The 26,889-nt window shown below is 39.4% G+C and overlaps 1 protein-coding gene and 1 long non-coding RNA gene across 3 annotated transcripts; both read left to right on the forward strand.

The window, feature by feature from the left end:
• Positions 1 to 651: 651 nt before the first annotated feature.
• On the forward strand, positions 652 to 26,329 carry LOC104046128 (plasminogen). Of its 2 annotated transcripts, XM_064446954.1 has the most exons (20): positions 652 to 761; positions 3,981 to 4,116; positions 6,615 to 6,721; positions 11,133 to 11,247; positions 12,093 to 12,232; positions 12,822 to 12,942; positions 13,065 to 13,183; positions 14,062 to 14,224; positions 14,825 to 14,955; positions 15,698 to 15,863; positions 16,611 to 16,777; positions 17,691 to 17,839; positions 19,317 to 19,410; positions 20,946 to 21,066; positions 21,809 to 21,883; positions 22,249 to 22,389; positions 23,526 to 23,632; positions 24,511 to 24,656; positions 25,644 to 25,811; positions 26,100 to 26,329. In XM_064446954.1, exons 1-19 carry the CDS (start codon positions 707 to 709, stop codon positions 25,803 to 25,805), a joined length of 2,415 nt encoding a protein of 804 aa, XP_064303024.1. In that variant the 5' UTR covers positions 652 to 706; the 3' UTR covers positions 25,806 to 25,811; positions 26,100 to 26,329. The 2 variants fall into 2 exon arrangements, with proteins under 2 accessions (XP_064303024.1, XP_064303023.1); XM_064446953.1 differs by having other exon boundaries at positions 25,644 to 26,329.
• On the forward strand, positions 6,728 to 8,930 carry LOC135312561 (uncharacterized). The gene is made up of 2 exons (XR_010372153.1): positions 6,728 to 7,823; positions 7,912 to 8,930. It is a non-coding gene; the product is annotated as an uncharacterized LOC135312561 (long non-coding RNA).
• Positions 26,330 to 26,889: the final 560 nt, after the last annotated feature.

A 26,889-nucleotide genomic window follows, 5' to 3' on the forward strand; every position in this document is an offset into this window, starting at 1 on the left:
AGCAAAGTCTGACATCCTCACTGGATGAGTTTGTGCGTGCAGTGTGAGGTTAAATGTCTGGTGAGGAAGAACACTAAATAGCTATCTAGGGATCTTAAGCCTAAAATTATGCTATTGAACTAAAATGAACTAAAGCTTACTCCCAAATAGTAAAAAAGAGAAAAGCCTAAGTCAAGGAAACACAAGAAAGAAGGAATTCTTTAACAAAAAAGTAAAATTAAACTATTTTACAGACTTAATATTGTCTGGATCTGAAAATAGTCCTTTCCCTGAGATTAAATGGAAGTTGTTCCTTATAAATCAATACAGGTATGCATGGCTGAAATTACCATTGGGACTCCAGTGTTAGCAGAAATTCAAATTCTGCCTGGACACATGATTTCCCATGCTTTCCACCAACATTATTTCTGTCTATTCTCTAGCAAAGAAAGACCTAAACATTTGAGAACAAAAACATGCCCCACAAAACAAGAGAGTGCCTTTGCATTCCCTAGCACCCAGTACAAACAATTCAGCCTGATTTGGTAATCCATCCAATTCAAGGTTGTTTGAATGGACACACCGTGGCAAAGGGGGGCACAGCATGGGAGAATGATTAACTTAACCCACCTGCCTTGTTTGTTTGATGCCGCCTCACTCCCGTGCGAGTCAATAAAACTTTGTGCACCAACACACACAGCTTCCAGCACCTGCCAGCTGGGCCAAAATGGGGATTAGCAAAGCCGCAGCTGCCTTTCTCTTTCTTTTCTTGCTCAGTTCAGGTAAGAGTCCTTTGCCTTCTGCTTGCCTAGGTGAGGCGGGGGCCAAACGCTTGCAGGCTCCATTTGGTGAAGGTAGGTCTGTGTTGCCACTTACCTGGACGATGATAGACTTGGGGCTCGTTGGCCCGCGAGAGTTGCTCTTGAGCAAAGCGAGAGCTGTGGTTGCTCCAGTGTCGCATTCGTTAGAGACACCAGAAGAGCAACAGCCTTGGTGTCTGCATGGGGAGCAAGTGGCTCCCTGCAAACATGCCCCATGGCCAGAAATGGGGGCACCCTTGGAAAGCAGCCCCAAAGCCTGCTACAAAGGCATGTCTGTCTCTGGTTTCAGCAGCCTTTTATCCCAGGGTTGTTTGTTTTCTCTGTTATTGCCAAGTACAGTGATCCTTATTTTGATTGTTTTAAACTTTGCAAATGCATTGTGAAAAACAAACTCATGACGAAAAGTAAAAATTGTTCTACAGACTGGAGTTTCATTCTTTTTAATAGCCACAATCTTATCATGAAATTTTTCATTCCATGTGACAGGGAGGCCAAAATCTGGTCAGTGTTAACTTCTGCAATATTTTTGGTGCTGCAAGAATATTTTTGTGGAAGATAGTACAAAATAATTTGTAACATACAAGAACGGAGTAAGGCTTTTTACATATATGTTTTGGTGTTTAGTAGACTGTAACTGTTACAGAAATTTTGAATAAATACTCTCTGCCCTGAAAACTTTAGGCTTCAATGAACTATGGGATTCAAACAGCACATCTTTCAGGCGTTCTACACAGCCTGTTGTGACTGCAGTTAAAAATAAAGTTACGAGTGTGCCAACATATATAAAAAAACCCAGTAAAACATACAAGCATTTTACACATGTCATTTTAAAATATTAAAAAGGTACCTGTTAGAAAAATGTATGGGTAGATTTTAGCTAGGAATATTAGACACATGCCCAACATAAAAATTCTAGATATTATTTAAAGTTAAGAAAGATCACCTTAATTTAAATTCTAGATTCTAAGCTCTGTTTTTGCAGAACAGCCTTGTGCAAATCAAACACACTTCTCAAATAACTAAGAATTTTATACTGGGGAGGAAAATATAGGATTTGGGCTTTTGTCTGCAATACTCTGCTTTTGTTTGAAAATCCTTTTTCAAATGGCAGTAAATATTTGCATTTCAAAATAAGGCAGTAATACATCTTTCTAACACTGAAAAATTCTGTAGACATAGGAAAAATGGTAGCAAGAAAATTTACTGCATTTTTATTCAGCTTGCATATATTTCCCTTTTTTTTTTCTTAAAATATTATGCCCTACCAGGTAATTTTAACAGAAAAAGAGAAAAAATATTTTTATGACCCTGTCAATATTTCTAAAATCAAATGCTGCAACTATAATGGCAATATTATTGCAAAGTGTCAAAACGGAATTAAGGTTGCATGGAAGCTGTACCATAGCAGGAATTCTTTCCTTGTATTTCATGTCCTTGCAATATCCCTATGATATTGTTTTAACCTAGTTTAATGTTTTATCTCAAAACCTATTTCTTCTTAATGTAAATTTTTTTAAAATAACTAGTGGAATCAGTAATTCCTGTGCCTGTCACATGAAATTTTATTGGATCATTTTCACTTTATCTTTTTTAGCAGCTATCCTTTTCTTTCATGCATGCTGTTAAACTGTCAACCCTGAAGGCCAAACTCCTCCCTAGTCTACATGCAGACAAAAACCTCCAGTAACTTCTCTGGGTTTGCAGTGGTATAAAAGGAAGCATAATTTGGCTTTTGTGTCTATTTTATCAGTTCTGTCTTGTAGGTGCAAGATGATCTTAAAGAAAATATTCACTGCAAGCTAAGCTAGAACTCAGGTGAAGGAATTTAACTGTACCAGGAGGCACACGAGCCTGCTTCACACCACAAAGGAGTGTTACTCAGGAAAGGGAGGAGTAGTTGCCTTCCTCAGCCTGAAACACCCCTGTGGAGCCCCCCAGTCACAGGCTGTGGGTCTGAGTGGGACAAGGCTGCCTTCTGTCCCTCCTGCTGGCATTGGGCTATGGCCAAGGAAGAGAAGGGTCAGAAAAAGATGAAGGAAGTCTCTCTCTTCAGCATGGCTGTCATGCGTAAGGGGGAAGCCAGGGTCTAGGTCATACCCTGTATGCCTTTTATTCAGCAATCGTGTAAAGCAAGGCACAAAAACAGGGCACAAAGCAGGACTGAGGTGTGTCATAAAGACCATGGGCCAGTTGTCTGGGGTGGAAACCATGCAGAACGGTTATGTCCCAGAGCCTAATGTTTGTCAGTAGAGTCTTATGCTCATCTGATAAAGAAACTGTAAAAATCACAGGAGTCATGCAACTCTGTGACTCTGCAGCAGGAAGTCATGAAAGTCACAGTTTTAGGATCTATAGCTAAGCATTCAGAGGTTGCATAGCTGTACCAGAAAAAGAAAATACTAAATGGCAAAGTCCTTTACAAGAAGGATTGGACTTGAACAGTTTTGGAGCTTGTCACTAAACATAGCTTTATTTCTTAGCATTCTATATATTTCACATGCAGCTGTAGCTCAGAGGTTGTTGGGTGAATTTATTGACCAGTTTAATGTCTTGTTTTAATTCACTGCAATGAAGGGCAACACCTGCTACTTCGATTATTGAGTAAGTTCAATACAGAGTTATTACAAAAATTATAAACTGAACGTGAGCACAGTGATAACCCCAGTGGCTGAGGATAGCTTGTTTCTTGCAAGAGCAAGAGCATTTGAAAAGAGGCAGCTATCGGGTGGCTGATAGAACTGAAGTCATTCCATGTGGGTAGTTACCAGCAATGGGCAATCATTGTCTCACATCCTCTTGAGTCCCATTTCTCCACTTTCTCCAAAGTACAGACGACCAACATTTTCTTTCTGAAACACCTCACCTTTTTACACTCCCTGGGTCGTCTTCTCTGTTCCCATCACTTTATACCCTAGGTTTGTGTTCCTTGTTATGACTTTCAGAATGATACAAAGCACTGTTCAAGCCACTTCTCTGTCCTGCCTTATGTGGGGTTTTCAGTGACACTATCCTTTACCATACTGGGAAGGCGAGATTTACCCATATTTTTTCACCATTAACCCAGTTATTCCAGCAATTAAATGATGATGTTGTTCAACTAGGTGACAAAGAATTTAACATGAAAGCTTGAAACAAATCATGTCAGCGTTCACATTTTCACCTCTTTCTTTTTCCTTTTAGTGCAAGGAAACATACTAGACAGCTATGTGAGAACAGAGGGAGCTTGGCTGCTCAACCCAAAGCAGCAAATTTATAAGACAAATAGTAAAGAAGAATGTGCGGAGCGGTGTGAAACTGAAAATAAATTTACTTGCAGGTAATTTCCACTGGTTCCCATATGTATCTTACGTTGCAAATGATGGAGCAGTCTGCCTTATTTATCAGCAACCTGAACTTTTGAGGGATTCCTTAGGAATATGTGTGTCTGAGGCTTGCTGGAAAAACAAAAGATGTATAGAAACAGAGTATCTGGGACATATGGATGAAAACAGCAGAAATAGAGACATTAATAAAATTATGTTGAATTTTTACTGGAAATATTATGATATCTTGATTCACAACTTGGCATACTGAAAATCAACTTGACATGGTTTTATCAAAACTCTTGCGCTCCTTTTGCAATAAAGTGTCATAATTAATTGCTTGGAAATTTAGGACAGCAATAATGACATTGCTTACGTTCATGGCATTACCAATTATCTTGCAGATATATCTGTTATTCTGAATTTTACTAGAATTTGGACTTATGTAACTTCTATTTCCTTTGAGAAGGAGTCAGCCATGTGAACCTTAATGATCCTAAACCCTAATTCCAGCCAAGTACTCTCTGCACTTATGTTTAACCAGGCCAAGGGGCTAGAAACCATGAAGGATTCTGGCCGGTCTGTACCACTGGCCTTTGCTCAGGCTCCTGTCTCAGGGGAGCCTATTGTTTTGAGCCTAAGGCTTCTGAGCCTCCTGTGCCAAAGCCTCAGAGCCCATTGAGTTTCAGCTGTACAGCAGGCAACTGAAGTAATGAGGAAGGATATCCATTAGTGTGGTGGGAGGCTGTCCTCACATATGAGACAGGGAAGTTTTCTCTTCTAATCTCCATGAGTCCTTCATCTACCACTTCTGCAGCATACACCTTTTTGAACTCAGCAGACTAACGGTCTGCAGGGCTGTTTCCAGCACTTGGTTCTCCATCCATCCATCCATCCATCCAACAATCAATCAATCAATCAATCAATCAATCAATCAATCAATCAATCAATCAATCAATCAATCAATCTCCATCAATCAAGACAGGGATACCCTGTTGCTGACTTTTTAAATGTGTTTTGTAACTTTGTGTTTTAAATTAAATGGGAAAATGAGACTTATTTTAAAGAGGTATAACCCTGAAGGATGACAGGGGTTTGCTGACAGTGTCAAGTACCACTCATTCCCTTTGATCCTACTCCCCTCTCTGAAAACCACACAGAGAGGGCAGAGCTTCAGCAGTACTTGTCTCAGGAAGGTAGGGAGGAAGGCAGAGAGGGCAGGTCTGTATATTCAGATTATATATTTACAGTTTGCAGAGGATTAGTGTTCTCTTTTGAGGCATATTCAGATAAAGTGTCATTCCTTAGACTCTGCCTCAGTTCTGAGCCTACTATCACCTGACACTGGGATAACATCAGGGTTATTTTGCTCTTGCCTCCCTAATCAATTATGTGAGATCTATTACAACTAGTAAAGAACAGATGCTATCTGGCAGCGGAGGATCTGGGGGAAGAAGCGTAACTGTTAAGCAGAGCTTTAAGGCCAAGCCAGCACTGCAGCACCTCCACCACATCAGTGCTTCAGACCAATGAGTTCAGATCAGTACTTCAGACTTGTTATCCTGCCTTAGCAGTGTGTCAGACCATGCTCATCCGCTACATCCCTACTTGTAAATTTAACATTACTGAGAGACGGGCTTGGATTGGGGGTAACACTCCCCAGTGTAATTTTGACCCAGGGCAATCAGCGCTCCCCAGACAATGCACAGACACCATTCCCAGCACTGAGTCCAGATGTGATCCAGATGTGTGTGCGAATTTACATGTACAGGCACACCGGGATCGTGCCAGCTGGTATCAGGGCTACCGAATGAGCTTTGTCAATATTTACATTCCTGGTATAGGCCTACCCACTGAATGCCATGTTCCTATTGCTCTTTTTTCATTCAGAAACACTAGCTGTAGAAATTACTTAGCCTGTCAGTTTTCCTTAGATGATATTGTAAAAGTTACACCATCCACTCCAGTTTGCAGACTTACAGTCTAGATATTTGCTGAAAAGACAAATGGCAGTGTTTTCCAAAGCACCTACTCTGCTCCATATATGATGACTCAGTTATCATAACAGAACAGTTGTCACAGCGTGATTTAAAGTCCTGGCTTGTCGTGTTTTCCCGTTCCTTTGTAACTGCTGAATACTGTAGAGTGTCTCGCTTCTTGACTGACCACTAATTCTTTTGAAATAAGGTCAAGGTCCCTTGTGCATATATCCTCTTCAGCATGTTCCCTGTAGTCTCTGGCACATTATAAATCTCCTTTTTTATCCCTTGTCATAATTTTTTCACGTAGCTCCCTTTCAACCTAAGTTTGGTATGAAGACTTAGGACTCAAAGTCACCACTGAAAATGGGAGCTGCAAAGCTTGGTGATTCGTGAAACATTACTCAATCTTAAATATCGCTGAAGTGTAGTGCTTGCTGAAATTATAACAATACTAGAAAAGTTGTTTAGGAAAATAATGCACACATGCAGCTATTGTTTCTTACATTGCTTTCTCCTCTTAATTTCAACAGGGCCTTCCTGTTCACCAGTAAAGACCAACAGTGTTTAACATTGGCTGAGAACACCAAAACAGCAGTGATATTCAGAAGAACAAATGCAGTTCTTTATGAAAAAAGAAGTATGTCTATGTCTTTTTTATATTATTTCACTGAGATATGCTTTACAGTGGGACTCACATAACACGGGGGCTAAGCCTTCACTGGGTCAGATGAAGTGGGTAAGTCAGCCCGTACCTAACACCTGGCTTTTGCCACATTACTTGTAAAGCAGTGGTACTAATTTTTTTTCCCCCCAGATTAGTGCTTCAGCATCTTTCCTGCTCCCTAAGTCCTAGGGTCCACAAGACAGAAAAAAGCACCGTTGCTTGGGGAATGCAGATGGTGCTGAGAGTAATGGCGGTGCTTAAGAGTCCCTTCTCTCCTTTTAAACCATCCAGTAACCCACAGCCGCATCTTTTCTGTCTGTGCTGAGGGTACTAGGAAGAGCTACTTGTCCTGGTTTCTGAGACAGACCTTTGCCCACTGGAAAAATGGTGGAAAGTACCAAATAATTTCATTTGTATGACTAAAGAAAAGTCACAGTTTACTTGGGTGGGGCTCAAATCAGCTTTCTTTTAGTTGCACACATTGTCAGAAGTATTCAAGAGTTAACTATGCTTCAGATAAAAATTATCTATTTTTATAGTATTAGCATGTCATTATATGATCTTTCTACTCTTCAATTAATGAATTTGGTGAAACTTTTATCCTAATCTATATATTTATTGTATAATTAATTGTCTTGTTGAATTTTTGTATTCACATTTTGTAAATGTTTTATTTCTGATCAGTTCTGTCATTGGTGAGGATTATGTGACATAAGTGTATTTGACATCCTTTCTGAAAATAGGAAGTCTTCCTTTAAGAAATAGCAACTATCCAACTCTCTTTTATTATCTCTTATACAAGGTGCAGACAACCGATGGGGTTTTAAGACTGTTTATGAATTACAAAATCAAGAATTGACCTCTTGCTATATGCAGGGAAGAAGGAATATGTTTTATTTTTAATATAACATAAGCTTTATTGTGTTGTCCTCTGACTTTAGTAATGCACAGGGGAGAAAAGGTCTCCTTTCTGATCATTCAGACATGTAAGATAACGTGGTAAACTTTGAGTAGAATTACTACTGCTCTGTGTTAGAAGATTTCATGAACATTGCCTTTCACCATTTGCTGATTTGTAAGTTTTTAAAAAACATTAATGCCTTTGAGAATATTCAGAAATCGGAAACTATAGTATCTACCAAGAATCTGGTCTCCTTCCACAGATAAAGCTGCATGAAGAGGAAAAATGAACCAGATTTTCAACTGCTGCAAATCGTGCAGCTGTTTCAATAGGCCAGTTTCTAACCAAAAGTCAAGAATCACAATAACTAGACTGTAAATACCAATGGCCTCCAGAAAACTACATCCTTACTCCTCTGTTGACTTGCAAAGACTTGTAGGGTAAGATAATGCTATGTGTATAGCACCTACAAGAAGATTTTATGTGGTAGTTCAATAGCTTTAGCTGGATTGCAGCTGAGCACTCAAATGACATTTTTTTCAGACATTGTGGATAGAAGAAAAATAATTTTTTCACAGGGAGGGTGGGTAAGCACTAGACCACATTGGCCAGAGAGGCTGCGGTGCCTTCATCTTTGCAGATATTGCCTGGACATAACTCTGAGCAGCCTCATCCAGCTTAGGAGCTGGCCATGCTTTTTACGGTAGTTTGGACCAAAGACCACTGAGGGTCCTTTTCAGTCTGATATTTTCTGAAGCCTACAGCCAGATGCTTTATTTTGTATATGTAACTGACAGGTAATTTAATGTTTTGAATGTTGGGTATTTTTATTATATCTAGAAGCTGGTAGGAATTTCCCTGAATCATGATTAAGTAATGATAAGAAATCTTCTGTAGTTCCTATTGAGAAGAGAAACTGACTCGGTCAATTGGCAAGCAACAGATTTTAAAGGCTGAACAAATAACTTACATCTAATAATCTGTACTGATTTTGCTTCAGTATTTTGATCAGGAGCTAGACTGTGATTCTCGTTTATTTTTTTATTCTGTATTTGCTGAGGTTAGAACCTGGATGACAGTCCTGCAATATTCAGTGAGGATTTGTTACAGCATCCTCTTAAGCCTTTTGAGGTCATAGACATGGATTTTAGTTCCTTGAAAAACAGAACCCCATCAGTAAAGGTGTGAAAAACTGTAGTTTTACGTAACAAAAATGTCCAAAACTTGCACGTCTACCAACAGAAAACAAACGATGGACCTAGGTATCGTAAACATGAAAAATGCAGCCTGTTGTGTGTGATTCAGATGGTTTCTCTGTTGCTCATTTCTTCATTGGCAGAGGGTCTCAGATAATTATGTATCCATTCTAATGACATTATCAATTTAATCTGTTGTTACAGAACAGAAGGGAAAATACAGCTTTTACTTAAGCAGTTCACACCACTGGCTCCAGCAGCTGCTGCTGTCCTCATACCTCAAGGAAATTCCTTTCACATGCCCAGATGCTTTTGTGATACTGTTGCTGAAACCAACATTATTTTTTCAGTTGAAGCAATTACTTGATGAGACCTAATTACTCTTTAGCATTACGTTCAAAGATTGGTATAAAATCCACAGGTTTAAAAATTATTTTTTCTATGGTATGTGCTATAAAAGAGAAAGTTAACCTTCTCTGGCTTATAGAAAAAGTAATAACAATAAAAGCTAGCATTTGGGAATTTTTCTCCACATATCTGTTTGTAAATAGTTAACCCAAGGGACATGGGTTAAGTTTGGGGATCAAAGTTAGTTATTTGTCGTCAGACAGAAAAAATCCTAAAGGTTATATAAACGGTCAAAAGTTTACGCAAACAAAAGCAGTCAGCACTTGGCTGATTAAATGTTCAGTTATTGAAGTTTTTAATGTTAATTTATTGCAAAACTGTTTAAGGGATCCAATGGCTTCCAGCTAAGTTTCTAGAGTAAACTTGCCCATATATATACACGTTGAAATAAAGAAGTGCGTAAAGGTATATCTATAACTCCAGATCTAAACTACTTATCGTCCCACAGAAGAACTGGACCTTATTTCAGATTCAAATATTAATTATTTTCACTTTTAACAAGACATATCTGTGTAAAATGGCATTATTTCTCCAGATTTATGTTAATCTTCTGCTTGAACGTCAGCTTTGGTATAACATTGATGCTGAGAAAAGCTGATGCAAAACTGGGTCTCTACAAATATCTGATTTGGTCACTACTTGAAGACATTGAGACAAGCCAAGTCACAACCTAAAAGACAGATTGCTTCACTGCAGCTGGAAAGGAGGAACTGTCTGATGAAATATGCCCCGTGCATAGAGAAATATTAAATTAGTTTCCTACTTAGTTTTCCAAGCCAAAGGACGTGTTTCCTGACGGTGACTATCCTTAAACTGCAGATATAGATGCTCTGAGGGAACGTGTCAAGATCTGAATTCCTTCAGCCGTGCCTTGGCAGATCCACTCCTTGCAAGCCTGCTCTCCCCTGGCAGTCACCAGCTCTTTGTTGGGAAATATGATTGTTCAGTCCTCCCAGGAAAACCTTGAGTGCTGCAATGGGGTTATGGTTGCTCCTTCCTCCTGGGAAAAAAATTACAACTTTGAGCTTTCAGTTCTCATTTAATTTAATAACTTAAAACAATTAAATATTTTCAAGGCTACCAATGCAAACCTCAGGCTTATTCAGCATTAAAATTCCACTTGACTTACATAAAGACGGGATTTCATTGCTAATTCTTTCATTCCTTCATTTTCTTTTTTTTAATGAAGGTACTAGGAAGTTCCAAAATCTAACAGTACAAAGCATATATAATATACACCTTCAAACAAATACCCATTTTATCTTGCCGAGCAGAAAGTCATTGTTTTGTCATATCATGAATTAATTACATTTCATTCATGGCATGGTGAACTTTAATGAAACAATGTCATCCACATTTATATGAACTTTAAAAAATTGCTTAGTTAGACAGATAAAATGCTTTGTGTATGCATCTGTGATTCTGTCCTGTTATCTTCTTCAGCTGAATTCAGGTCGCTCTCTTTTAAGGTTTGATTTTAATAACTGTGCATAACTATAATAACATCATAGGAGGCACTGAAAAGAGAATGTGTTTTTATTTTGTTATAGTGCATATTTAAATGTTAAAAGCATATTTTATTATTTAAATCTACTATAACATGTTCTCAAAAGAACTACGTTGTGTTACACTTATTTCTCTGGAATTCTGGTTTGGAAGTTTTTTGCTTTCACATAAATTATTCAATGCTAATTAATTCAACTTAGACATCAGATAACTGGTAGGTTTTTACAAAGTGAGCTGTCTATTTCTGATGGTATAAGAAAGTAAAAATATGACCAAAAGTATTTAAATATATTAGCATGAAAATGGATTTTGTATATGCTAAAATCCAATGGGCATGTCATGATACTGATTAATTAAGCACATATAATTTCAGTTTATCTTCTAGAATGCAAGGAGGGAAGAGGGGTGGATTACAGAGGAACAGAAGCCAAAACTCAGAAAGGTGTGCCGTGCCAGAAGTGGGTTGATAATGTGCCCCATAAACCAAAGTAAGGCCTTTTTGTATACATTTATATTTTTCTGAAATTTGCTAAGCCATTTACATGTCCTAAGTAGTCTTATAAGCATTTTTTTCATGTTAAAATTCTTCTTATAAAATATTTTTCTACACTTATCTAGAATAAGATAATTCTCTAATCTGAGTTGTAACTGAGAGACCGGAAGTTGTGGCCACAAGATCAATAGGGACATTGTCAGTCTTGGCAGTTGCATTTAAATTTTGTCATCCTTATGTGAGCAAAACATTTGACAGGGAAGTGCCTGGCTCTGCTGAAACATGAATTTTCCATTAATATCAACAGGGCAAAAACTTCTCTTGGCTAAAGGTATAACATGTGGCAGATGAGATAGAGGTACATCATTTTATCGGTGAATACATAGACAATTAACAGGGAAGTATTTCTTGTCTTTAAAGAAAAACACCTAACCGGGTTTATTTAGTAACCTTCTATTGAAACGGCATAGTATTCAGGTTACAGAGAACTCTCCCTGTCAGCAAATACCTTCTCCTTGTGTCTCCCAAGGAACATGTCCCAGAGGAGACTTTTCTCTACCTGCTAAACAGTACCTCGGCTGAGCAAAAAATACCAGAAACTGAACAGCTGAAGTAAATGCAAGTATTAAAGGCATGGCTGGCCTTAGAGGCACCATATTTCTTGCAGTCTATAGCTATGGCACTTCGACCTCTTCAGCAATGGCACACAGTAGCAATTAGGACTTCTAATGAAAGACATCTACAAAATAGTCCTCAGATAAATATTTCATTTTTAGAGTCCTCAGCTGAACAATCAGGACACTTTCCTTATTCTCTAATCTCATTTAAATTCCGTTCCAGTTACACACCTGAAAAATATCCCAATGCGGGACTGGAGGAAAACTACTGCAGAAATCCTGATAATGATGGAAAGGGACCCTGGTGTTACACCACAGATCCTGATACCAGATTTGATTACTGTAACATCCCAGAGTGTGAAGGTTAGGATACACATACCTCTTTCTTTCCTTTTTGGAAGCTGTGTTCAAGAATGTGAAGTTATTCAGATACTTTTATTTTTGATCCAGTATTTTTTTCCAAACTTGAGTTTAGTTCAACCTGAAACTTTCCAAAGACATTTTCAACACCAACAAGGGAGATACCAAAAGACCCCCCAAACAGCTTTACAAAGTCTTTTTTTTTTCCCTAGATAAAAAAATTGTCTATGAGCGTATTTATATATTGTAACCCTTGAATTGAATCAAATAACAGTTGCTAGTGCAAAAGTCAATAAAATATGACAGCAGCAAGGCACAAATTGTAAGTTATAGCTTAGTAGTTTTAATTTAGCTCTTTTAAATACTATAGTTTGTAATGTGGTTTTTATTCTTTTAATGGAATACTATAAATGTAATCAACTAGTTGAAGTAATCTTAACAAGAAAATTAAGCTTTTACTTTGCCAAAAAAAGTCAGTCCTTGTGCTCTGATCAGGCTCTTGAGCTTCCTGTGAGATTAATATGAATGTTTATGGACCAGTTCCTCAGGGACTTTCTGTCTCTCTTGTCCTCATTCTGCCTTGCTCCTACAGTTGAGTGTATGCACTGCAGTGGAGAAAATTACCATGGAGCAATTGCAACAACAGTGTCTGGGCTTGAGTGTCAGAGCTGGGACTCCCAGCAGCCTCACTCTCATGGATACCTCCCGGAAAAGTGAGTCAGACTCTGTAATGGGTTGTTTGTCGTCAAGGATGGCCTGAAAATCACCCTGCCCTGGACAGGATACTTGTTACAACTATTAGTGATATTTTTTTAAAATAATTTTTCCTGTTCAGTTTTCCAGAGAAGGATCTGAAGATGAATTATTGCCGTAATCCCGATGGTGAACCTCGTCCCTGGTGTTTCACTACCAGCCCGACTAAACGCTGGGAATATTGCGACATTCCTCGTTGCAGTGAGTCTAACTTCTAGACTTCTAGACACAAAGACATCTAGAGAGCTTCCATTCAGGGTGGTGCAAGGAGCTAGAACATACAGAAAAGGCCTCAAAGATAAAAGAAAGAATAAAAGACTGCTGACTTTTATCTCAAAGAAAAAGTAAATAACCTTGAAATTAGCCTCTGATAGTTCTTTTGAGGCTAGACATTTCTGTTGCAGGCATTTCTGGTGTTTTTGCTTAGACCACATCTCCCTTCCTTGATGTGTTTTTCCATGATGAGGCATTTCAGTGGTTCTGATGTTTCTTCTGATGTCCCTCTTTTGATGTCTTCCTGAAAATCTTTTGGCTTGTGTTTTGCTCTTCCAGTTCAGTTCTCCACATTTTCAATTTCCTTTTCCTCTGAAGGCCTATCCTTGCCACTATACTTTTCCCTGGGGCTTCTCACCAGACCTCATCCTTGCCATCTCTAACCCTCACCAGTTAGAGTATATCTCTTCTATATCTGCACCTATACCTGTACCTATCACTGATGGGCCTGCCACTTTCACCCCAGTTTTCCTCACATTATTACCACTTGTTCACTTTCCAGCTTTGTTCTGATGGGGCTGCTAGTGCTTGGTTGTGTTGTATCCTGGCTCTTGTAAAGGGGCAGATGCAAATGCCCTTATGGCAGTCTGACTTCTTGTGAAGATGTTAAAATGGATGAAAGAAAAGTTAAGATATTTTTAGATCTTTTCTTTACCTTTTGGACCTTCCAAACATTTTTGTCTTTAAACCTTACCTGCAAAGGAAGCTATAAAGTCTGCTTAATTATAAACTCAAAGTGTTTTGGGTTTTGCTTTTTAATATGTCTAGAAGGCACCGCTAAATTTCAGTTGCTTTTTCTGCAATAGCCACACCTCCGCCAGTGCCTGCACCAGGGCGCCAGTGTCTATCAGGAAGAGGAGAAGACTATCGAGGCACAATATCTGTTACTGAATCGGGAAATACCTGTCAGCACTGGAGTTCTCAATCTCCTCACAGACATGCTCGCACCCCTGAAAACTATCCCTGCAAGTAAGTGAAACCTCTCCATTATTCAGTGTCCATGAGACGTACCAAAGCACAGAATTACTTCATTTTTCTTCAACTATGTTGCAAAGTTCTTCAGTTACACCAGCATTCATCACCTGCTGGATTCCATCTGTTCAATTGTTTTTGCACATTTCTTTTTATTCACCTCTTTGTTCTTGGATACTAGTGTCTCCTTTTCTGACTTTCAAGCTCTGCTTGACTGACTTTCCCTCTTCAGTTCATCCTTTTACTATATTGTTGCTCAGGTGAAGCAATGTGGTGTAAGAAAATGAGAATTATGATATTTGCCTGGGGCTAGATTCTTTCACCTTATGTTTCTGCTGTGCTGCTCTTGGCCTCAAAGTACTACATGAAATACAATCTCTTAGTTCTTCTATCAGTCTAGCAGGTGTCTCATTTAGCACATCCAAAATACCAATGCATTGCAATTATTCATCTAGCAAATGACATCAGCAAATGGCAGCAGAGTTACCCACCAGTAAATACAGGAGTAAACCAGGCAGCAAGGTACATTCTCCTATTGTTCATAACCTTTACTAGGTTTCCATGAGAAGCTTTTCTTAGCCAAGCTTTCTATTTCAGGAGCTTAGAGGAAAACTACTGTAGAAATCCCGATGGCGAGAAGATGCCATGGTGTTACACCACCAACAGAACCGCCCGGTGGGAATATTGCACCATCCCCTCCTGTGATGGGGCAGAGCCAGAGACCCCTGGTAAGAGCAACAGGAGGCATCTGGAAGTGAAGGGTCATCATGGTGTGTTTTGAAAAATCTTGGATGACTCTGCTCAGTTGTATTATTGCTGTCACTCTCAGTGTTGCTGTGTATCAGTTGAACTCCTGAGCCTGGTGTGGAGCCCAGGCTGGTATGTTCAGTCTGGTGGATAAGTGCAGAAGGTTTTAAGTCACCTACCGACCCAGCTCAGGAAAAATTGCAGTAACAAATGTTACTTTGCCAAGTGGCAGTTCCCTCCACCTCTAAACTTTTAAATGCTCCATAGAAAAGTTAATTAGCTTTACATGCCAGCTCCTGAAAGATTGAATCCAAAGTAAAACCTAAGATAATTTAAGAGCACTGAACCAAGACTCCATAAAAAGCAATCAAAAGAAAATTGTCCTTACACAAGGCAGGCTTGTTCCACACATGCATCTGTGACAAAGCCACAGACATTCCCCTACCCTGGAAAAGTTTTGATCTGTATGTGAACTATTTGGATAGTTAGCTGAAATAAATCCCCATGCATGACAGTAAAATTGATGTACAAGTGCTTTTAATCTAGTGTATCATGAAATTTTTACAAACATTTTTGGAAGTCTTCCTTTTGATCTACAGTCTGAGAAGGACTGTGGCATTCAGTGAGATACTCTGGCTTGCTGTTTTCTGTTGGCTTTCTATGCTCATGTATAAATATCAAAGTATTAAGATGCAAGGGACCGGTGTCTGTTATTCACTACAGCTGTTGATGTGCCTGAGCAGGCTCAAATTACTGAGGAGTGCTATCAAGGCAATGGTGTGACTTACCGTGGCACAGCTTCTTTCACTCTCACGGGAAAGAAATGTCAAGCCTGGAGCTCAATGTCACCACACCGACACAATAAAACGGCAGACCGGTTCCCAGATGCGTATGTTTACTTCCCACTTCCATGTTTCATTGGACAATGACCATTCACGAACTTGTTTTGATTTGCATCATCTTTACATAGCAATGATTTTAAAGCTGGGAAGGGAGTGTACTTGATAAAAGATAATCCCTTCCTTTTTTCCTTTTTTAAATGTGGAAACATTTTCTATTAACCTCATCTCGAAACAAACCACAGTTGTAACTATTACGCTTTAGACTAATTAGCTTTGTGTTTCTACATTGCTTCTAAAGGAATTAAAAGTTATCATAAATTTTCCCTTATGCTGAAATGAACTATTTCTGTACATGACCTTATTCATGGGTTTAAGTGTTTGCTTCCTAGTCTGAAGTTCATTAGAGCTTTGAGGAAGGGATTAGTTGTTTTCTTATTACTAATATTTACTATTTATTTATGGCAAAGTGCAAAACACCTATTCCTTCTTAAAAGCTATGAATGTATTTGAAGAAAAAAATAATTATATCTTTAATATATATAAGTGCATTTACTTATCTGGATTTGTAAATGGTATTCTACTGTAAGCGTTAATCAGTGAATAAGTATTTGGCATGTTTAAATATTCTGGATATGTTTCCTGATTTCTTTATGCTGGAAAAGGATTTCTGTTGCACACTGTACGTGATAAATGACATATGCTAACTCTGTAGAAGACCTGCTTGCTAAAATGTTCTTTCAAGTTCTCCTCAGAGCAGTGGAATGGATGGGAATACAATATGCTTACATTTGTAGGGACCTGAAGCAGAATTATTGCAGAAACCCAGATGGGGATAGCCGCCCGTGGTGCTACACCACTGACCCCAGTGTGAGATGGGAGTATTGCAACCTGAAGAGGTGTGATAACCATGCACAAGTGACTTTACCAAAACCTCCTCAGACAACACTGGGACCAAAACCTGGTGAGAATAATTTCCACTTCACCCAGAGATGCTCGTAACCAGCAAGTTGTTTTTTTTATGGAAACATCATCAAGAATTTAATGAGGGTGAAATAAAGGAAACTTTAGATAATTACAGAATTTAATACAATACTGTATCCATTCTCTTTATTTTCTGAACTTTCTTGTAGAATTTTGTAGCAGGGTTTCTGCATTTGATTCGAGATTAACATAACATCTTTTATCTACTACATCTGGCAATATTGGAAGCACAAGGAAAGAGATGGCTAGTAGTCTCTAGACTACTGTGGGAGGGCTACCAACAATGACAACAAATATAGAGGTGATGGCATTTTGCTGGCAAGTGTTCCAAAAAAGTCTTTTCCTATGCCATGCATTCACATTTCCAGGGCCCCATTTCCCACCAGAGGACAGCTGGCTTTTTTAATTCAGTTCAGATGTAACTTTGTTATGCAGTAGATGGTTAGTGCTGCAGCTTTCATTTTTTTGCTATGTCATGTTCTTCTGGTTAAAAGGCTAATAATTTTAGCTGAACATGTATTAATGCTTTTTAGCTACTGTAAAATGTGGTAGTGGACAAATATCAGTGTCCATAAGGAAAAGACTTTATGACTGCATGGTCTTTGTGGTCCTGCTTTCTGGAGTCACAAGGGGTGAAATGAATTTAAGCTTCTTTGACTCACGACTTTCATGATCATAAAGAAAATGTTTAAAATGCAAGGAAATTAAAATGTGGTTGATTGTTAACCATCATTGATACTACATTGTCCTTCTTTCCTTGTATACATATTATGTAGGACATGTAAGTCCTAGTAGCATTTCCTCAAATTTATTTCTGCTTCACCACCACCAAGTATGGATGTGGTCCAATAGCTCACAGCTAAAAATCATTTCCTTTTCCTCTTTCTTCACAGATTGCATTAACGGTAATGGTAAAGACTATCGTGGCACAGTAACAAAAACTGGAAGGGGCAGGACTTGTCAAGAGTGGAGTTCTCAGAGACCTCATAGCCACGACTATTTCACTCCCAGAACTCATCCAGAAGCAGGCCTAGATAAAAATGTAAGCAGCTGTTCATTTAATACTTGGTGTCATTGAGCTTTGCCTGCCTTCTTCATGGTCCACCAGCAAGTATTCATGCCAGGTCTTTGTAAATTATTTTCCTCAGTTCAGTCCAAGAACCTGATTGTGCTAATTGTTGTTGACATGGTCAGTTTGTATTTCTATGGGACACACAGATACCTAAATCTCTGTTGAATGCTTCTGCAGCGCAGGCCAAGGGGCTTCAGATAGGCATTTGCTTCTCCTCACTGCTCAGGACTAACTGGAGTTGGTCTGTGGGCAGCATGTATGCCTCCTCTGCCAGAAAGAGTGCCTGGGGTCATAGGTCTCAGTAGTAACAGTGATGGGTGAGATGGAGAGGGATCCAATGTTCAGTGCAAGTTCCTTGAGATATACAGCTGATGGATTGCAGCCCCCATCCTCTACCAATTCCCTCTCCAGCCCTCCAACTTCTGCCACAGCCCATCATACAAGCATATACATGCATCTGACCCATCCTATAAGTCATTCTCCATCTTTAACCTTCATCTCCCTAGACCTAACATATGTACTCATCACTAGCTCGCTAGACTTGTAACATCCCATATAAAATACCTGCCTGGTCTGTGACAAGATCTGTATGTGATATAAAGAGCTTGTCTGATATTTCCAGCTTGAACTACTTCTTCTCCAGGTACATGATTTTAGAGCTTGCTTTAGCCAATCCTCTGATGGCATCACCTACCCTGTATTGAATTCCAGCTCAGACTGGGGAAATTCCCCCTGAAAAGCTGCCTGCCATAACTTTTTGGTTCTCGCATTTGTCAGTGGTTCTTGGGGAAGAGAAGCAAATATTATCACATTTTTCCTAAGATATGGGACATATTTCAGAGTAGGGAAGGGAACTAGAAAAGTATCTGGTAGCATACAGTTTTGTGAGGTGTCCATGTTGAGCAGACATCATCAGTATGGCCCGTAAGACCTAAAGAGTGACTTAGCTAACCAGGCACCCCACATCAGGCTGAACACTGCACCCAGCCCCTGCGACTCATAGGCATCACCAAATTGTGCAAGAGCAGCTTACACAACACCCACTTGCCCCAGAGTCATGCAACCAGAGTGGGTGTGAAAAGGCCTCAGGGCCGACCCTACTGCTCCTACCAACTGCAGTGGAAGCAGGAATAGACAGTTTAGCGCTTTAGAAAATCCCACCCTAGGTCAAGATGTCCTACTTTTTGAGAGCACAGAGGTCCAAGCTTGCACTAGTGAAGCTTTCTGGCTGAACACAGTTGAAGAGGTTTCATTTTTATTATCTTTTTCTAAACTCACAGAGAAAATAGAAAAATGGAACCAATTTTTACAAATGGAATTGGAAATCACTGATCAGTGAGGAAGTAAGACATATTTTCCAAATTTAATTTTATTTTAATTTGAAACATGCATTGGTAGGCTTTTTTGTCCCCTGGTTAATAGCTTGTGTCTTTATTCTTTGTTACAGTATTGCAGGAATCCTGATGGAGATGTGAATGGACCTTGGTGCTACACAACAGACCCAAGAAAAGCCTGGGAGTACTGTGACATTCCCAAGTGCCGTAATTATTAATTTAAAGACTAGTGTCTCTCTTTCCTGTAACCTTTTATGACAACTGGAGGATATTTAGTGATTAATCTGAAAGGCTGATCTAAGACAGTGCAATAGCTTTACACTGCAAACTAAGGCTGTGGGGAAATGATGCTCAAAATCTGTGTCTGAAGTCTTATGAATGGTGCTTATTCCTTGGAGCCCCAAACCCAGCACAAGATGTACCCATACCCCACTGAAGCTCACGGGGGGTTTGCCATGTGTTTCAAAATAAGGCTGTTCCTGAAGAAATTTCCACTGCCTCTGCCTGCTTACCTGGCATAACTATGTGTGTGGCCAGGCTGAATAAAGGACACCGTTATCCCAGCAAAATTTTTCCACACCCTGCTCATGTGGCTCTGGTTCTGTCCTGGATGTAAATCAGATTTTCCCTCCTCTGATATTGTACTGTATCAGATGTCTGGAAAGTGCATCCGGCCCTAAATATTTAACCAAATGCCCTTGTTTTTGTTACTAGTAATCAAACCGTTCAGTACTCTGAATGAGGTGGTCCAACAAAGTATACAATGATAAAGTTTTCCAACATTTTGGTTTCAAGTCCTTTCATGTCCATCAACAACAAAAGCTATGCCAGGAGGAGAGATAGTTCCCACACAAAAGAAGGGTGACTTTCTTGCTGCTTTATCCTCTCAGCTGTGAGCAGCAGAATATGTGCTTTGGTCAAAATCCCAAAATGGAGAAAACAAGAAAAAGAAAGATGTTCCATAACATGCACATCCTATAACTGTAAAAATACTATTGCATTGAAAGTGTTGGGCTGGGGCTCTTAGGGATAAAAATAGCATTTTCATATGGTTGCTGTATTCATTTTGAAGATCGAATTTCTTTTTAAAATTAGGGGGTTTTTTTGTCAGTTGTTCAGCTAAAGAACAGAGAAAACATGGCTTTTGCCTTTAATTTAATTAGTCAGTTTCTTTTGCTGACAACAAATTCTAAATTCTGTGTTGAAAAGAGTCAGTTTCCCATGGCTAAATAAGAACAACCCTTTTTTAATAACTCAGAGAAATCTGAAGTACCAAAAGATCCTGAGACAGGAGTGAGCAAAATGTTGTTCCACAGGGACAGTGATTGAATTTCACATGCCGTACCACCAAGACTAGTCTGAAAACAGCTGCCAGTGCAGCTTTTGCATTGCTGACATCTATAAGAGTACATTTAAAGAGGTTGGGAGAATTTATTTTTTCTTTCTCTCTGTTTCCTTCTCCTTCCCCTTCTATGTTTTTCTATCTGACTGTAGACCTATTCTTTGTAATTTGTTCACCACTGAGAAGTGTATGTGAAAAAAGATTTGCCAGGAATTTTTAAGTTCCAGATGAAGGTAACCTAACAAAATATAGGTGATTCCTGGTATATAATGCCTGCAAAATCAAAAGCTGAAGTGACAAATCTATCAGGGTCACCTTCTAGTTTTCTGCATGCATAATAAATGTATAGTAAATAGGCTAAAGTTCCTTATAGTGATTTTTTTTTTCCCTTATTCGGTAGCTCCTGCTCAGTATGAGTGTGGAAAATCCAAATTCAGACCAAAGCTGTGTGCTCAAAGGATTGTTGCTGGGTGTATATCACATCCACACTCCTGGCCCTGGCAAATCAGTCTCCGGACAAGGTATGGCCATTCCCCAATACATTAGACTTTGCATTCAAGGAAACTTTGCCTCTTCATAGGATGTTATATATAGGATGTGGTTGAAGCATTCTGAAATTGATTTTAATTTTAAAATAGCTGAAAGCTATATATTATGTGTGCTAACCTTAAAGAAGGTCATTTAGACAACCCAGAACACTGTGTTTAGTTATAAATATCTACAGAATCAATACAACTGCTAATTTCATAAACACTTTTACTGAAAGGCAGAATGACTTTAAATCTGGCACTGTATCCTAGAGTAGAATCATCATTGTATAAGTAGAAGCGAAGTCTGCGGTACAGCTAGTACAGATCTTGATCAGTCCTTCCACATAAGTGTTTGATCCTACTGTCAAAGTTATTAGCAAAACTAGGAATCAAGGCCAGTTGCAGAGCTTTCAGACTGTGATCAGAGATAGATAAAAGCCAGAGTCTCTAAAATGACATAAATCACTGCACATAAAGTTTTTCAGTAACAGAAATACTGGTTAAGAAAGATCTAGGTGTTTTCATACCAAGCCTAATAAAAATGTCCACATAACACTACCATCATTGTAAGAAATATCGTTCAAGGAAAGTGAAATGTTGATTCTTAAGGAAAATGTGGAATAATGTCTTTAGTTTGTAAAGGCATACATGTTAGAAAGATTATCTGATGAACTGCAGTAGAATCCCCCACCTTAAACCAATGACCTTTTCATGCCTTTCTGCTCTATTACAGTTTTGGCCTGCATTTCTGTGGGGGAACTCTGATAGATCCTCAGTGGGTTCTTACTGCTGCTCACTGCTTAGAAAAGTAAGTATCTGTTATAGTCTGCACCAGCATTTTCTTACACTAGATAGAAAATCGGAGGACCAAAATGGACCCAATAATCAACCTGAGCTGTCTCTCAACTCAGCTTGCAAATTGAGCCAACTCTATTCATCATTCATTAAAACAGAGTTTTGACTGAAGAAACAAAGAGTGGCAGTGATAACTCTTGCTAACTTGATTTCATGTGCTATAATAAGGGATCAAGAATTTAAGTTTATGCCAGAGCTGGCTTTATTTTTCTGGCTTTGACACAGCAAGGTGCCCAATAAATAACCTCATAAGTGGTCTACATCCTGGGTGTGTGTTTGTCAGCTCACCATGTGCAATTGTGTAATTGTTTCCCATAGGTCCTCAAGGCCATCTGCATATAAAGTATACCTTGGATTACACAAAGAAAGAGCATTAGAGCCATCAGTGCAAAAACGAGATGTTGAGAAATTGTTCAAGGAGCCACACAGGGTGGATATTGCTCTGCTAAAACTGAGCAGGTACCCATTCACCTGAAGCATTCTTTCATTCTGATGGGACAAACTGACTAAGTAGTGGCTGCTGGTGTCATGGAAATGTGTGTTTCTGCACACAGTGTATTCAATAATTGATTTAAGACCCTCTTTTTCTTCCCTTTCTGCTGAAGCTCCAGTGTAATCCAAGAGGATTCACCTGCAGGGCTTCAGAAAGGGAAAGAGCTGCCTTGGAAGGGGAGGAGGGCTAGGGACAGTGATGCAGGCTGGCAGTGTGGCTGCCGGGAGGGGAGGCAGTGGCAGCAGTGTAGGAGGAGGTAAGGCCTAGAGGAGCTTTTAGTCTGTGTTTCTACATACCTCTACCTCAATAAGGTAGTGAAGATTGAAAGCTGCAGTATTAGGATGATGTCACCCCATCCTGTTTCCATGCTGTGGTGGGGAGATTTCTTCTGCCAGCAGGTCTGTCCAGAGTGCAGAGAAACAGTATGTGCATTTGATGCAATACCCAGTATGACCCTTCTTGCATCTGTTTCCATTCATCTGAAACCCTTGCCTAGGCACTGTGCAATCAAAATGAATATGTCCAGAGAGCTGCAAACAGATGTGAATATATGGTGTTAGTACTTTGATTCCCGTGGCTGCAATGTATGTCCAAAACAGATGGAGGGTCAACACAACTAATGTGGCTTCTTAATTGAGCTTAGGCTTACCTCCACCCAAAGGCAAGTCAGACTGACTTGGGTTCTGCTGTGTGTTAAGTGTCCGGTTTGAAAGTGATTTATAAGTAGTCAAGCTGGATGCAGACAGAGCAAGCTAACACCTATGTGTTACATGCCACTAATTCATACCCCTAAGTAGGTTTTGTTGGCTATGCATTAGCCCAAGTCAAAGCATTCTTTTGGATTTATGTTAGTAATTTTATTTTCAAAAGCCTCTAACTGTTCTCCATTTCATATCTTTTCCTTCTATGTATCACATTCTGAGGCATTAGAGCCTAAAACAAAAGCAGTTCTGTACATCAGAAAAACCCTTTACCTAAAGCTCAGGATTTCAAAGAAAAAAGTCTGACTGTATAGAAAATCTTTTTAGAAAACTGAAGGTGGTATCAGGGATAAATGTGGAAATGATTGTTCCTGTATGAGTGTCCTGTTTGTTTCTTTTAGCCCAGCAATCATCAATAATCATGTAATCCCCGTTTGTTTGCCAAAAGAAAATGCTGTGTTAGGAGGAAGAGAGGAGTGCTATGTGACAGGCTGGGGGGATACAAAAGGTGAGACAGCGTTAACACGTTTGAAAGTTTTGTGTTTGGAGACTGGTATATACCTGTGTCCAAAGTGTATTCTTTTTGTGCCAAAAACACCCCATGCAAGCTTGCATGCATACCTATTCATCAAAATTAATCAGGTACTGCCATTCTTTCCACTGTGTCCCTTTGATTTAGATTCTCCTAAATCACTCAGACTCATGTAAACTGAAACAACCTAAACCAATACTAAAAGAGGAGAATCAGACCTAAGGAGCTGCTAACTCTTATCTTTCAGTCCACTCTGCTTTTCCCGAAACTGGGCTTTTATGCCGTCAGAAGGAAAGTTTTTCTAGATTTAGGCTATTTCATAATCCCTTGAAAGTGAGTTTGCTCACTCTCTTGAATGATTTTTTCTCCTAACCAGCCTGTTTCAGAAGGCCTTACACAAATCTAAACATAACTAATTTTCAAAACCTTCCATTCTGTCTTGGTTGAGAAGGTCATCAGTACCTCCTCTGCATGTTTGCTTCTGCCCATCACGCCATTTTCAAATGTTTACTTCCTACCTCCTGTCTTCCACAGAGAAGAAAAGTCAGATACAGAGAAATAAAATGGCTTGGGAATGACTCCCACAGATATAAGTGGGTACTGGATCTATGGAAGTGGGAAGGTCAACCAAGTACAGTGTGGATTTTTATGGGTAGTAGAGGGTGATAAGTACCATGACACGGATAATGCTTACTAATTTTGGTATCACTTCATATTATGCATGGAAAGTACATGTACAGTGTATAAATACAATGCTTATTTTACTGCTTATCTGTACCTTGATGTTTGTTTTGTGAAGATGTTCATTTACCTTTGTCATTTATTTTGTTTTGGTTTTGTTTTTATTTGCAAAGGAACTGGTGGTGATGGCTACTTAAAGGAAACTGGTTTCCCTGTAATCGAGAATAAAGTATGCAACCGCCCTGAATTTTTGAACGGTAGAGTCAGAAAACACGAGCTCTGTGCTGGGAATATTCATGGTGGCACAGATAGTTGCCAGGTAAGGAAGTCTGTGAACACCAGAGCGCATTGTAACCACATTCAGATCAAATAGTGCTTTGATTTCTGGGCTTTAGAGTCTCAGAATTAGCCTTGGGATGTTGCCACACCACATTGCATATGAGCTGAAAAATGTGCATGGATTCTGCCCTTCCCTTGCTCCTTTGTCGGCTGCCCAAGCCAGGTGTATGGAAGCCAACCTAGAATGACTAATGGTCTGATTTTTTTCCCCAAGACTTTTCTTGCCTTGGCTAGACTAGCTCCCATGTCCAAGCCAGCTCAGTTAACAACCTGAGACATCTCAGTTAGCAGTCAAGGAGCAATGCAGTAGAGTCTGCCATGCAGGCAAACCAAGGGCTAAAGGAACAACTAATTTCCAAGGCTCTCTCCAGAAGTCTACGTTTTGGAATTGAGTTCTTCAGTTTCTTTAAATACGTGAAAGGGCTCAGAGAAGCTTAACATACTGAATCAAGATGGAAGCTTTCCTCCCTGAAAAGCTAGACATGACTCTTTAAAGAAGTGTGAAAACAGCAGACTGCCTGCCCCAGCCAGCCAGTCTGTGCACTGTGATGGGCAACCAGGCCATGGAGGGGTATGCCATCTTGTCTTAAGACACATGGCTTGAATGCATACATTCACTTGGTCTTGGATCATCTAGTAACAACGGGAAACTGTAAAGAGCTCAGAGAAGAGACCAAGGGAGGGAGGAAGCGCAGTTTAAGTTACTAAGGGCAATCAGATTCCTTCTCACCAGATCCCCTTACTTAAAACATAAATGTAATACCTGGATGATGGGAAGAGGTGACTTTACAACGGTGTTCACAACATGCATGGAGAACTCTTCTCTGGCTAGAGCTCCATTGTTTTCTTACAACTTGTGTGATCCTCACATGCAAGAGGTACTTCTGTTTCTGTGCCTCCTGTGAGAAAGCCACTCTTGCATATAGGGCTGTCCATGAAGGAATGATCCTGTTCTTTCTCCGTTTAGGGGGACAGTGGAGGACCTCTAGTCTGTCGGGACCAAGATAAATTTGTCCAGCATGGAGTCACCTCTTGGGGTCTTGGCTGTGCGCAGCCCATGAAACCTGGTGTTTACGTTCGAGTTTCCAGTTATATTCCTTGGATTAAGAGTATAATGGAAAACAACTGATCCTGGGTATGGACTGCCCTCTCATGAAAAGCAGTATGCACATTAGAATAAGATTCCAAGTGCAATATTAAAGCTACAATCGTTCATAAGAAAGTAAAATAAATATGATCATCCATTCTAAATTGCTATAAATTAACAGTTATTGCCAAGCAAACCAACTGATGGTGGTTTACCCTCTGTTTGTATGTTCTATGGTTTGCTATGTTTGACAATAGACTTACTGACCTCTGAAATACATGTCAAAAATCCCAACCTCAACTCTAACTGGACGTCTACATTTCAATATTATTTTAGACTCTACAATGACTGTTTCTTCTAAGGTTGACTTTCCCAAGATGTCTTGCTTCTAACAAATGAAGAAAGGAGAATACTTCTCATTTTCTATGACTTGTCTGAGCCTTTTAGCAAATCAATGATATAAACCAAAGAATAATGTCACTGTATATGTCTTGTATGCATGTGAAGTTTTCTTAGAAATGTCCATTAGCATTAAATAAATGGATGAAAAAAGAGAAACAAACACATTTGGTTTGTATTTTCATATTTTTTATTGACACAGAAACCTATGTGTTAGCAAAAGCACAAATATTGCTTCAGGGATATAAAACAGTGAATAAAAAATAGCCTCATCCTATAGTCCATAGTGAAGACAGAGAAATAACTGTCAATCATTACAGCAAGTAATAAGAATGTGTTTAATGTATTATAAAATTCTGTTGTCCATAGTACCCGTCCTGTTTCACTGTATAACTTTATCTCACTGTATAACCATTACAAGTACATTTTTTCTTCTCTAAAAAAAAATTATGTACACATGCCTGTGGTTATAGGAAGTGAAAGCTTAGACCTTTAGAGATGCTTTCCAGGGAAAGCTTGGCTCACGCTTGCCAAAGTGAAATACTTGCTAACTATGAACCCCTGTTTTCATACTGCTCCCCCTGCATATCAGCCAGGCAGCACCCCACAGGTACCTGGGGACACCTGGCTTTGCATGAACTCCTTCCTGCATCTCCAGGGTGTGCTGAGTGTACCCCAAGTAGCACAGTTACTTCCTGGGCTGGAATTTGTCTTACCCACTTTCTGC

The sequence above is a fragment of the Phalacrocorax carbo genome, chromosome 3, assembly GCF_963921805.1.
Source record: "Phalacrocorax carbo chromosome 3, bPhaCar2.1, whole genome shotgun sequence".
NCBI classification, from domain to species: Eukaryota; Metazoa; Chordata; class Aves; order Suliformes; family Phalacrocoracidae; genus Phalacrocorax; species Phalacrocorax carbo.